Here is a 13,563-nt window from a genome sequence, read left to right on the forward strand (position 1 = left end):
TGTTTCAATAGGGAAGAAAACTTCCTTTCGCTTCCCGGGCTTCTGCCGCCCGGCAGAAGCCCCGGGACCCAGTCAAATTCGGGAAGCGAAAGGAAGTTTTCTTCCCTACTGAAACAGAAGCCGCAGCAGGAGAGCGAGGCCAGCGTCCGTTTCAGTCGCTTCCCTTCTCCGTCTTGATTGCTGGAAGCAGTAACAAACGGCGCGTCCGCTCCGCATCGCCCTGACAACCACCCCAGCCGGCGGCTGCCAGGCCTCGCTGGAGTCAATTGCAAAGCTGCGTTCAGCGCTTTGAGGACCTGAGGCATCTTGGGAAATGTAGTTCCCTATCAGAAAGAATGGAGTAGCTGCGAATTTGTAACAACATAATATAACTTGGTGCTTCGCAGGTTACGAAAATCTCGTTTGATTTGCACACTGTTTTTTAAAAGTTAGATAAAGAAATTATGCTGTGAAAGCGACTAGATAGCCCCCCTCCCCTTCCTGTGTGTGAGAAAGGGAAGGAGAGGAAGGAAGGAGGGAGGGGGGAGGAAAAGAAGAAGGGAGGGGGGGAGAAGATGGAAGGAGAAAAGATGGATGGAAGGAGAAAGAATGGAAGGAGAAGGAGGAAGATGGAAGAAGAAAGGAAGAAAAAGAAGAAGGGAGGGAGAAGGAAGGAGGTAGGAAGAAAAGGGGAAGAGAGGGAAAGAGCAGAAAGACAAAGAGGATGAAGTTGATAGGCAAGAGGAAGGGGGAAGGAAGGGAAAAAAGAGGGAGAGAGTGAAGATGAGGAAGAGGTTTTTGGTTTTCCAAAAAGCAGTGATTCTGATTAAGTTTTTTTGCTCAAAGAGGTGTTTTTTCATTTCATATTTGCCTTTTAAGAGGAGTTAATGTTATAATTCATGTTCTAATGTTATAAATTTTAATCCAACATTAAGTTCCGAGCTTCCAAGTCATTTATTTTTAATGAAAAAAATTTTTACTCAAATTTTTGTGTTAAAATGGGGGGTGCGTGTTATACGCCGGTGCGTGTTATACGCCGATAAATACGGTAGTTCTGAATGAAACTGATTATTCTGGTACGTGATCATAAAGCTATATCACAGTTGTGTCTACAAAGCGAACAATATACCTAGATGAATCACAGTTATCCCTTAATATAAAAATAATAAGGAATTTCTTTCAAGGAAGATTTTTGAAATATCCTTTGCTTTGTTAGGTGGTATTGCTGAAAATCTGGCTGAAAAACTGATTGGTGTATTGTTTGAAGTCTGGTTGCTAGCCTGTTCTCGGTGTTTTCCCACACCACCTTATTGGAAAACTGCCAAAGAGATGGTAGCAAATTGGAGACATCATTCTGCAGTGGTAGAGCAGTGGAGTAAAGTCATCTGTGCACTCACTGCTAGGTAGGCTACTTCTTTTTTCATTATTCAATTTGGCATTACTAAATGATGCAGGATATTAATATTGCAGATCTCCTGCAAGGAGATCCCCTTGGGCATTGCTCTTTCTATTCAAATTGAAATATTACATTTACTACGTGTAAACGTTTGAATTTGATCTTAGATTTATTTTCACTGGGTTCTGGGTGGTCACATAGCAGAATGCAGATCAGAGTTCCCATTATCATTTGTTATTTTGCATATTTTTTTCTTTGAAATCAAAAATTGACATGTGATGAAGAGTCATGCAAAATAATTATGTAATACATCATTTTCATTGTTGTTATTCTAAAAGGAAAATCTATTGCTAGGATTCTGAATGGGATCTAGGCATATTCTTTTGCCTTTGGCAACTATTATACCACAAAATCTTTGCAAAAAATCCATGGATGACTCTTAAAAGAGTTTTTATACATAAGGAGAGGCTGTATATATTATTATTATTGTAAGCTCTTTGTTTTTCATAATCACTGCAATACTAAGAGTAACTCTGCATTGTATGATTATTACCATTTGAGCAAAGATATTTCATGCCGCTATATAACCACTTAATTCCTTGTTTAAATTTATTTTATTGGAATACAAATAAACTGTTAACTGTAATTTTGCTTGGTCTAAAACAGGGGTGTCCAACTCATGTTGTCACGGCATCACGTGACGTATTGGGACTTTTCCCCACTTTGCTAAACTGGACAAGGGCAGGGCCAGCATGTGACGCATGTGCTCCGTGGGGTGGGAGTTTGATAGCCCTGGTCTAAAAGAAGTACTTCATGAATTTTTTAAGTGTTAAAGTATAATTAGATTGATTACAGTTTGAATGTTTACATGATATTTATAAGGATTTTGTTCAGAAAATGCCTCCATTGAAATATGGATATTAATTTATGTACTAAAATCAGTTAGAACTCTAAAACTATTAAAAGGCCCATTTTTGTTCCTAGATTGTTGCGTTTTACATACGGACCTTCATTTCCACTTTTTAAAATTCCTGATGAAGATGCAAACTTGATACCTCCTGAAATGGATAACGAATGTGTTGCCCAAACTTGGTTTCGCTTTTTACATATGTTGAGGTATTGTATGGAAGAGAAATCATGTACTGTTATTAGCAAGTTATGTATGTATGAGGTTTTTTTGGGTAAACACTTATTGAAATATGTTGGCCTTTAAATAAAATGGCTCTCTAGTAGTTCAGGATCCAGATATTCAAACCAATAATAAAAATAAAAACCCAATTTTGTTAATCCAGTGACTGAATAATTTTCATTTTGGGAATAAATTAACCCATGGAAACATCTAATTTAATCTAAGCATTTGGTATTTTGGAGTAGTCCTCAGAACAACTTTTGTATAGTTCTGACTGGAAACATTTTTTCTGGCTACTTTAAAATATAGTTTTTCTGAAATTATTCATACCTTTCCAATGTTTTGCTAATTGTGTTCCTTTTACATAGCTCTACACCAGTGTTTCTCAATTTTGGACACTTGAAGATGTGTGCACTTCAATTCCCAGAATTACCCAGCCAGCATGGCTTAAAAAACATGGTTAGTTGAGGAATTCTGGAAGTCGAAATCTTCAAGCGGCCAAGGTTGAGAAATACTGTTCTAAACACTAACAGCTAATAATTCCTCCACTCCCCTTGTGATTTTAATGCATTTACACCAAACATTCATAGCTGTACCATTTTCTTGTAACACTTTTGCATTTGCATCAGCATACAAGCCTTATGTGCCCCTAGATGACCATAATTAATAATATTTTAAACCTCAAACCTCAAACACCTTGCCCTCTTTATTAGCTAAGTATTGGATAAGTTATTTATTACTTCTTGGTCTATTAAGTTTAAACATTTCATTTTCAGGACATATTTTAAAAAAACAAATCAGTTTTTCATGCAGCACGTTAGAGATAGCAAGCTTTGTGATAAATTTGTCTATTGGCATTAAAAACTTAAGGAATGATGTACGTTTCCAAACTTTCAAGCATGATTCAATCTTTTAATTTCTTTAAAAGAATCTTTTAAAAGAGTAAAAATAGTCAATGTCAATGTATTCTAGGGATTTTTTTTCATCAGGTCAGTGATTAAATAATATTCTTTTTCTTTGTAGCAATCCTGTGGATTTGAGTAATCCAGCGATAATAAGTTCTACCCCCAAATTTCAGGAACAGTTCCTAAATGTGAGTGGAATGGCTCAGGAATTGAATCAGTATCCCTGCCTTAAACATCTGCCTCAAATATTCTTTCGTGCTATGCGTGGGATTAGTTGCTTAGTGGACGCATTTCTAGGTAAAGTATTTTAACTTTCCTCTTTTTGTGGTATAGATTAATGGATTTTAATATTTCATATTCATTTATTTAACAGTACAGTTGGGTGCTGCAGGACTAGAATTGCATACATGTCAATTACATCATCTGCTCATTTGAAATATATTTTATTTCAAATAATTGGCAAGTGTTAGTCTTCTTATGAGCTTCATCTTCCACCTCTTACTCTCATCTGTATCTCCTACGTATATTTTCCAGGGAAGGTGGACTAAAGTATTAAGTTAGAAGGCTTATAGCAAATCCTTGGATGGTCCTACTGTCTTTCAAGAAACCAGCCAAGTATTTTTCTGGTCAGGTTTTTGTAGTCTTGGTAATAGGTATTGAACATAGATTATTAATACATTTAGCAAAATGACTTGAAATATTTCTTGGTTCCTACATGAATAATTTGCTTTGAAGAATTTTCAGGATTTTGGCTTTGCTGTTAGCTAAAATGATTGCCTATTGTTACTTTCAGTAAAAATTGAATATAAAATGTCATTTTCCTCAGGAACTGCTTTTTTGGAAATGTTTCCATTATGGCACATAATGTATCAGAAATATACTCTCTCTCTTCTTTAGGAGTTGCTGCATTTACAACCAGTGGGTGCGAAAGATTACCCAGATATGGTATTAAAACTTGTTGCACTCTCTTGGGTGACAAGAATCTCAGAAGATGGGTGGTGATTTTAACAGTGGTTGGGGTTTAAATCAAATTTTGGAAAGTTGCAGTATTCTGTCATCATAGTTTCTTAGTATAAATTGATACATACTTAATATACTATATTGTTTAATTTTTAAAGCTGTTATAAAGATTTCCTTTTTGCTATAAAATTGGGCCTCTTTTCACTGCTATGGATTATGTATTTCCAGAAGTACTGTGCATATATATTTAATAGCACAACTATGATTCCTTAAGATCTTTGAATCATGTTAATAGGTTTCTCTCTCACCTTGCAACACAATTAACATGATATTCCAAAATTGTATAATTTTAACCATTTTATAAATGCAAAAGTTAAATGGAATCTTAATATGGTCTTATTAATGACATTGGTCCGCCCTACTATAAAAACACAGCTATAATGTTAACAATTCCATAGCTGTGTATTTAGTTCTTTGTGTAATTTTTCTATCACCCTAATTTATTCCAATAACATTAACATATTACTATGCAGGAACATATTAAGACATGTTCCAAATGTCTAAATATTGAGAAATAGGGAAAATATCTCATAAATTATTTTTTTTTGAAAAATTCGTGAAGGGATTGCTTGACTAAAGGGGAATGATTCTTTCTATGTGGCATTAAACCAAATGCTTTAATAATGTCAAAAGTGCAGTGTATATTGCCAAACTTGAGATGGGTGGCAGAAATGAACTCAAATAGCAACTGAAGTTCCACACAGATAAATACAGAATGATTCACATTAGGCAAAATTCCTAACTTCAGATAATTGCTGATAGCAATTGAGGTAATGGGCGATTGAGGTAATGGGAACTGAATGTGAAAGTCTTGAAGTTTTGATATGAATTCAGTGTGTGTCTGCTATAAAAAAACACAAAAAGAGGATGCATATTAGGATAGTTAGGATAATTATAAAGTTTACTACTAGTAAAGTACTTTGAAGTAGTTTAAAGCTGGTGCTATGATGTATATTTCTAGTATTTGCACTGTGATACTATGTAACAGAAAAAAGTACAACACCCACCCACCCCATAATTTGCCCACAGAAGTTTCCTTGAGGAAAAAAAATATGGTGCAGCTTCAAAAACAGGTGTAATTGAAATATATAAAATTATTCTTTAAGATGAAAAAATGTGATAAAACCAGCATATGAAATCATCTATTGCAATGATTTTCAGCTGTTGATACATAGGATTAGTGAGGTAGAGTATAGAGTGAAAACTTAAAACTTACCCAAAATTCTAAGTATTGTAATAGAATAACTTCAAATATATTTTTAAGAAGTGATCATTCCATCATGATAGGATCTGCACTCTTTGATAAAATTATCGATGGGTTATAACCGGGAACTACTGATTGAATGAAAAAGAAGAGTGGGAATTTTAGGACACATAAAATTAGATTACTTCGCAATGTGCTCTGGAATTTGCTGCTACAGAATTTGCTGTTGCCAATATAACAATCTTAGTTATATTTAAAAGAAGATAAATACACAGAGACTAAGGTATTCAAATAATTGGTAGTTAGGATGTCTGCGTAGTCATAACTGCAATGCTAGAGGTTGAATAGATAATTAAATATTCAATACTATTGAATAGGAGCTGACAGGGAGCATGAGCAGGATGATGATATTGTACTCGTGTCTAATTTATGAGTTTCCTGTTGACATCTGCTTGGCTGCTGTATATAGATTCCTGGTCTAGCTAAGCCAGCAAGACTGTTAACCCTATTAGTGGGGAAAAACATGATGTCTATGAATAGGTTAACATAACACAGTTTGAAAATAAGCAGATCAGCTATAGTCATTCCATTTTAGCATTTATAAAACAGGTACCTGTCACATCCTGCAATAAATTATAATAGACTATGAAAGAATATAATTAAATGGTATTGACTTTTTTTTTCAGAATGCTATTTAAAATTTATTGCAACGTGAGAGAGCTACACTTAATCATGAGTCAAATGCAGAATTTGCATTAAAATCAATCTTAGAATTATTTGTTAATTTAAAACTCACAAAAGCCCAAACATTTGAATAATTGTTTAATAACAGAATACTGCTTCTTTCTTTTTGTTAAACTATGACAAACAGATCTGTTTCAATTGTGCTGATTGTGATACCAAGGCATGTGGAAGAGAGCTGTTAATCATTCACTTGTAAATTGCTTATCATTTTATCTGGGATTAAAGACCTCCCTTAATATTTTTAGTTGTGAATGAAGAATTCTGTTTTGCATTTGAGATTTGAAAATGACAGCATAATAGTGAGCTCCAAAACAGTAGTCAAGATCACATTCACACAGAAGAAATACATTATACCTTTGGCTTCCCTGGGCTGCACAACAAACTTACAGAGATGCTATGATATTGTAAACTACCAATAAAAGTAGTTCACAGATTTGGATTTGGTTGATCATGAAAAAATTACAGAGCTATTGAGGGTGCCGTGAACTGACAAAGTTTGGGAACCTCTGAACTATACTCTACATCTAGAGAACAATGGAATTTAGTTTTGTTGAAAACAGCTTTTTTCTATACTTATAAATTAGACTTCCATGTAATTTGACTGCTTGCATGTCACTTTGAAGCAACCAGATTCCTCAGCCATCAAGAGAAGTTTTATCAAAGTTTAAGAAAGTTTTTGAGGGCCTCTTTTCTTGTTCATTTTTTTTTAAATCCTCCAATTCCATAGTTAAAGGAGAAAAAAACACTAAAGGACATGATTTTATGAGAAAAAAAAATTGGGGAGTTTGCCTATCCTTATTCCTTAGGCTCACTAAATTCGGAGTAAGCTGTAGCAAGATTGATTTCTGAAGTTTATGAACATAAATGAGATTCCCTTAAAATGGTTTGGGAAAAGTTCATGAGCAATTTGTATTTTGATGCAGGAGAATTTTGCTACAAAACAATATATGGTTTCTAAAATGGGAAGAATGAAACTTTTAAATATTTGCTACAGCAAAGTTAAATTCTGTGGTGGTTTAAAAATAAATTTAAGCACTGCATTTTCAAGCTTTAAGTTACATTGATATTTTGTAGCTGTATATTTGGAGTGGGCAAATGGGGCAAATTGCTCCATGCAGTTCCTGGCATACCATTTGTGGTCCCCAAAATAACTTGAAATACAGCTGCCGAAGTTCTGCAACAAGTTGATTTTCAAATTAATTAATTTTTAATTGATTAATTAATTTTGTAGTATAAGACAGTGTTGTAGAGGATGAATGAGACGGTAATGAATGAATCTGCATGATTCCTAAACCCATCCTTTAAGAGAAAGTTGTATTCGCACAAGTAGGAAAACAAACTGAAATTTTGGCCCTTCTTTTCAGTAATGCCATTGGAAACTACATCTTGGCTTTAGCTACCAACTCCGGCTTCTCCTTTTTTGGAGAAGTTCTATTTCCCAGTAATCGTGTGCTTATGGCACACTAGTATGTATATGTGGGTATGTGTATATCTGTTTATATACTTCCACAAAGCCACAATCCCAAATATACACAGAGTAAGACAAAAATATCTTATTAGTTGTATTAATAAACACAATTGAATTAATTTCTTGTAAAAGAGAGAGCTCTGTTAATTATTTCTTACATAATTATTTCTTGCAAAACAAACATGGAAATGGAATACAACAAAGGGGTAACTGCATGTAAAAGAGAAGGAAGAAAAAGAGCAGGATAGGGGGGAAAACAAAAGAAAGCTTCTCATTATTTCTTGACTAATTGTGGTGGCCTGACAACTCATCACTGATCTCTTGTACACTTCTTTATTTTCCACAACTTCTAAGGCTGTCCAAAGTATTCAAAAGGGGCAAAACATTCACTGAAGCATTTAAATCAGCAATAGTGCAATTCTGCTGGTAGTTCCAGTGGAAATGCTACCTGTTCAAGATGCCCATGCGGAAAACAGAGAAAACTTTTTGAAGCAACTGGTGCGCCTTCTCAGCCTTTCAGAGCACATCATTGATTTAATGCATCAAAAAGCAGATGCTTGGTTGGCCTATAATGAAGTGCCCCTTATGAATGCTTCTAAACCATTACAGCTTTTTCTGTTCTGACCGGTATTATAAGGTTTTAATTCCTCAAGTTACAGTTAATTATTTAAGAGGGGGGGAAATGCTTCTTAATATCATAATATAAACATACCATAAGTGAAATGTTTGTAAAAGCATGCTACAATTTTTTTGAAAGTAGGACATCATATCACTGCATACACTTTTGTAGAATTGTTTCATTGAGCCTCTTGTCACATAAGGATTTTTTCTCCATAAACGCCTAATCAGTTCACCTCTACTGGTTTTTTGTAGCTTATCACTCAGAAGAATGTTCAACTAGATATAAGAAAGCTGTGCATTTAATTTTAATACTTTATTACTTATGTTAGAGACAGACCATTCTCTTTAAATTTTGAAGATGATTGTTAAACAATTTGGTAAAAAAATAACTTTTTTCTTCTTCATTTCTATAGTTTTACTTCTGTTTTCATAGTATACATTCAAATCTGGTTATGTTTTAATTAATATATATATAATTTTAAGACTTTTGCATCTTTCTAGCCTTAGAAAGACTAATTTTCTAAATTTCTAAAAAGATACCAATGATTTTAGGAAGAATTTCAGGTTCAAATTGATGTTATACTTTTCAGGTATTTCAAGGCCCCGTGCTGATAGTGCTCCACCTACACCAGTAAATAGATTGAGCATGCCCCAAACTGCAGCTGTAAATACAACCCCACCTCATAATCGAAGACATCGTGCTGTAACTGTGAATAAGCCAACAATGAAAAACAGCACAGTAAGTCTTTATCCTTAGCAACAGCTATGTTGCGTTGACATTTCTTATAATGCAGATGATAATTGATATTCTTATATTATAAGCAGTATATTAGAGTTCTAAACAAATGCTTTTTTTTCTTTTTTTCATTCAAATAGGCTAACACTGCTCATGCTTCCAAACACCAGCCATCTTCTTCTCCGCTGTCTAGCCCAAACCAGACTAGTTCTGAACCTCGACCATTACCTGCTCCTCACAGGCCAAAAGTTAACAGTATCTTGAACCTCTTTGGATCATGGCTGTTTGATGCAGCCTTTGTTCATTGTAAGCTTCATAATGGAATAAACAGGGACAGCAGTATGACTGGTAAATATTTTCACCCATTTTGTACACCTCCTTCTCTTTGTTGACATTAACATGTTTGACTAACCAAAATTAAAGTCTGAAAAATTATATGATTAACTTATTATATTAATTTAATATAAATAGCATCTTGATTTTAAGGGACTGTAACAGTTAAGTCAAATTTTCTAGTTAGGTCACGTATTTTCACTGACACTAATAAAGATGTCTTCTGCAACATATTGGCTAAGAGAATGTGGCATGAAGGGAATTATTTACATCTATGACTTTGAAAGCACTACTTCAAAACCAAATTTTGTAACTGAATTATTTCAAGCAGTCAATTAGCAGAACAGGCAGGAAAGCACTATAATAAGATGTGTTATTTCATTATTACTGGGTCCCCCCGTCCCCCAAAATTGGGTTTCTTTCTGAATTTCTGTCATGAAATCTGTACATTTCAATGATTAGTTAAATTCTTTAGCTTCAAGGGTTCTGTAAAACTGTAGTTTTCAATCTTTGATCTTTTAGTTTTATTTTATCTGACTGTCTCATAGTTATTTTTTAAATTTACGTATAAAATTGGACAGAACAGAAATAATGTATAATAATGTTCCAGATAGAATGAAGCTTTTGATTCATAGTTTTTCCCTTGCCCAATAACATCATGCTGATATAACTCAGAATCAGAATCAATATTTTGTAGTAGCTTGTGATTCTGTGCAAAATATAGCCACTGACTCGAGTCTCACCGTAAAATTATCAAGCCTTTACCGTAATAATAGTAAATTTAAGTAGCATTTATTGATATTTAAACACACTACTAAGATGCTAAGAATTTGTAAATGAAAAAGGTTTCTTGGTTTTTTTTCATATGTTTCATATTGTTGGTATTCTAGTACTTAGTCTAATTTGCATTGTAAAATACGTAGCTGACTTTGACTGATCTAGAAAGCAAAACTAATTTGGGGCTGGTTAGTATTTAAGTTACCTAAGAAGTCCAGGATTATAGGCTAGACTGGGTAGTTGAAAAAAGTGTTTTAGAAAAAGGCGATAACAAATAATTTCAATATCAGGAAAGTAAAACTCCATGTGTTAGTAAATCAATAGAAGCTTAGCTCAGTTGGGAGGTAATTTTTCTGTATTCTGATATAGGTAACAGGAATATTTTAAGGACCACTAAAATTTTTAAAAGCTTTTAAAAATAATGTGCTATGGAGAATATGAGATCTATACACAAAGGGCTTGCTGCCCTGCAATATGCAAATTTTGAAAACTGCCTATAGCTATCAAATTGTCCTATCAATCAGACCACCCCAGACATATTTTTATTTATCTTTTTTTTTTCAGGAAATATATACCGTATTTTTTGGAGTATAAGATGCACCTTTTTGCCTCCTGACACTCCAGCCCCTTCATCAAAATGGCCACGCATAGCCTTTAGGAGACTTGCCGAGTGCTGCTGGGGGCTCGGGGGGGGGGGGGCAGAAATGAGCAAAAAATGGCCATTTTTTTGCTCAATTTTGCCCCACCCCAGCCCCCAGGAGTATTCTATAAGCCTCCTAAAGGCTATACATGCCCATTTTTTGACAAAAAACAGGCCTGTTTTCATGGAAAATGGGCCGTTTTTGGGAGCTCTGCAGAGTGCAAAAACTTTTTTTTTAAAAATTGCCTCTTCAAAACCTTGGTGCACCTTATACTCCGGTGCGTCTTATACTCCAAAAAATACTGTGTGTGTGTGTGTGTGTGTGTGTGTACATACGTGTGTGTGTGTATTAATTGTCTAAGTAACTTGCCCTTCAAAAAGGGCAACATTAATTCCTCCTGATACCATTGTTAACCCCCTCCCCCCTTTTCATCTCTTTTGGAATATAATACTTGCCACACTCATTGGAAGAACTATCTGGAATCTTTTATTTCTCAGATTAAAGTGTTTGGTCACAATTCCATTCTCACTTCTCTCAAAATTCCTCAGAATTTCTAATGGTTCAAGCACTCACTGTTCACCCCAATTATTGTGCTCGTTTCTTGCCATCTTTCTTTCCTGTTGTAATCTGAAGTTTTCTTTCTTGTCCTTTTGAACTATGTTGTTTCCATGTGTGCCTTATCATTCCTCAGAGTTTCAATCCTTATAAAGCAACCATTGAGATTCTGTAGCTGCTTTTCATTTTTGAATGCAACTGTATCATACAGAGTTCTGCACCTCATATTGCTGTTCTGTATCATTTTATCCCAAGGCTTTCATTATACTTATTTTAGTCTCCCCACCTTAGTATCCCTCCCTCCAAAGCCCCAAGAGACTATTAGTTCTATTTCTGCCTTAGCCACAAATTATATATATCCATATGATTGTTTGTCTGAGGTGATAGTTCCTTGATCATTGTTTAGTGCTTAATTGTTTGGTGTTAATCCTGGCATATATCCTTGTTTATCTGGGTATTGATTGCTGGCGAAGAAGTCTTCTTGTTGTCTTGGTTCCTTTTACCAGTAAACAAGCAATAAACAATAGCAAAATCCAGAAAATACCAAGAAGTAAACAATATCCCCACTGACAGGGTATAGAGATGCTGTCTAGGAAATAATCAGACAAGAGAGGCAGGAGCTCCCAGTCAGAGGGAAAAAATTGAGAAAGGTCTCGCTCTGATGAATTAAGGAGTTAAAAGTGGTGGCAGGAAAGTTCTATTTTCAGACTTGCAAGATTCTGTTATTTACAATAAAATAAAATTAGGTCATCTAGTGGTATCTCCTGTCTGGTTTACCTGGGCGGTCTGAACTACTGTACATAAACACAAAGCAAACCCTGTTCCCTTCTACACTGAAGATATTACCCAGAAAACAACACAGAAAGCACCAAGGACTTCACAGTTCAACTCTGAACTACATATATTCTCTTCCATTGGAGACCAATTGATTGGCCACTGCAATCCCAGCAATACTGTTGTTACCGGAGTACTCATTCCAATCCAAGCTATTCCAGGCTTGGTCCATCCCTACCCTGAGGCATAATAAGAAATTGCCTTCAACTTCCCCATCTCCCTACTTGCCCCCACCCCCAAATCTCTGCTTTTTTGGCTGTTTTTCATTTTACCTTGCCTTTATGGAATGGCAAAAAGCCCCAGAATTTTGCAACTCCCCAAGCAGTCAAAAGGAGCCACAGCCATCCCAATCCCTTGCTACCCTGTGCTCCAATATTCCTGCCTCCCTGCACTCCACCATCCCAGTTGACTTTCATCACTGATTTCTTGCTCATGATGATGATGAGGCAGGCCTTACTCATGCCTTAATCAAGTCCAGAATAGACTACTGCAGTGTGCTGTACATGAGGTTGCCCTTGAAGAATACCCAGAAACATCAATTGGTACAGTTTGCTCCTTCAACAGTGCATGTTACATCTCTCTTCTCTAAGCTGCATTGGTTGCCAGTCTGCTTCTGGGTCTACCTCAAGGTGCTGGTTTTAATCTTTAAAGCCCTTCAAGGCATGGGAGTGGGCTATCTGTCTATTTCAGATGAATGAAACCCTTGTTTAAAGCTCTACAGAGCTACTGCTAAATTCAAATACACAAAACTGCACTAAGTGGATACTGTGAACTGTTTGCTTTATGAAGTGATAGACAGATTCAGATGAGAATTATTCACTGAGTGAATAATTAACTGTTGTTAGACAAGAGGAATTGCTGGCCATTCGAGGTACTGTAAAGAAATGAAGGAATGTCTATCCTTTATGTAACTTCTCAACATTCAAGTGTCATGTCTCTGTTTGTGTAGGCTTAACTACCTATTGGACAGTATAAACTAATAAAGATTCACATGAATTTTTGAGTCTAGTTTTGAACCATTTTCCCCTGTTCTATCCTTTTTTTTAGCTTTGTTTGCTACATTTGGTTGGATTTTACTATATTTTACTATTCCTGTTTCTCTTAAAATAGAAACATTATGTTAGTTTAATCTTTTGATTTGGTGAAAGAGTCTTCCTATGTTTAGTTGCTTATTGTAAAAGGTAATTTGAATAGCCAATATTGGAATTTCAGTACTTTATT

General features: G+C 35.1%; 1 protein-coding gene across 5 annotated transcripts in view; it reads left to right on the plus strand.

Moving 5' to 3' along the window:
- RALGAPB (Ral GTPase activating protein non-catalytic subunit beta) overlaps positions 1-13,563 on the plus strand; it is a 66,377-nt gene that overhangs the window by 14,750 nt on the left and 38,064 nt on the right. For 3 of the 5 annotated variants that reach the window (XM_032218814.1, XM_032218815.1, XM_032218816.1), the window contains exons 5-10: positions 1,196-1,382; positions 2,360-2,491; positions 3,528-3,706; positions 4,307-4,354; positions 9,057-9,205; positions 9,343-9,550. In XM_032218814.1, coding sequence (XP_032074705.1) covers positions 1,196-1,382; positions 2,360-2,491; positions 3,528-3,706; positions 4,307-4,354; positions 9,057-9,205; positions 9,343-9,550 — 903 coding nt within the window. The remainder of the gene's footprint in view (positions 1-1,195; positions 1,383-2,359; positions 2,492-3,527; positions 3,707-4,306; positions 4,355-9,056; positions 9,206-9,342; positions 9,551-13,563) is intronic. The other 2 variants (XM_032218817.1, XM_032218818.1) reach the window with 1 other exon arrangement.

This window comes from Thamnophis elegans, chromosome 5 (genome assembly GCF_009769535.1).
Source record: "Thamnophis elegans isolate rThaEle1 chromosome 5, rThaEle1.pri, whole genome shotgun sequence".
NCBI lineage: Eukaryota > Metazoa > Chordata > Lepidosauria > Squamata > Colubridae > Thamnophis > Thamnophis elegans.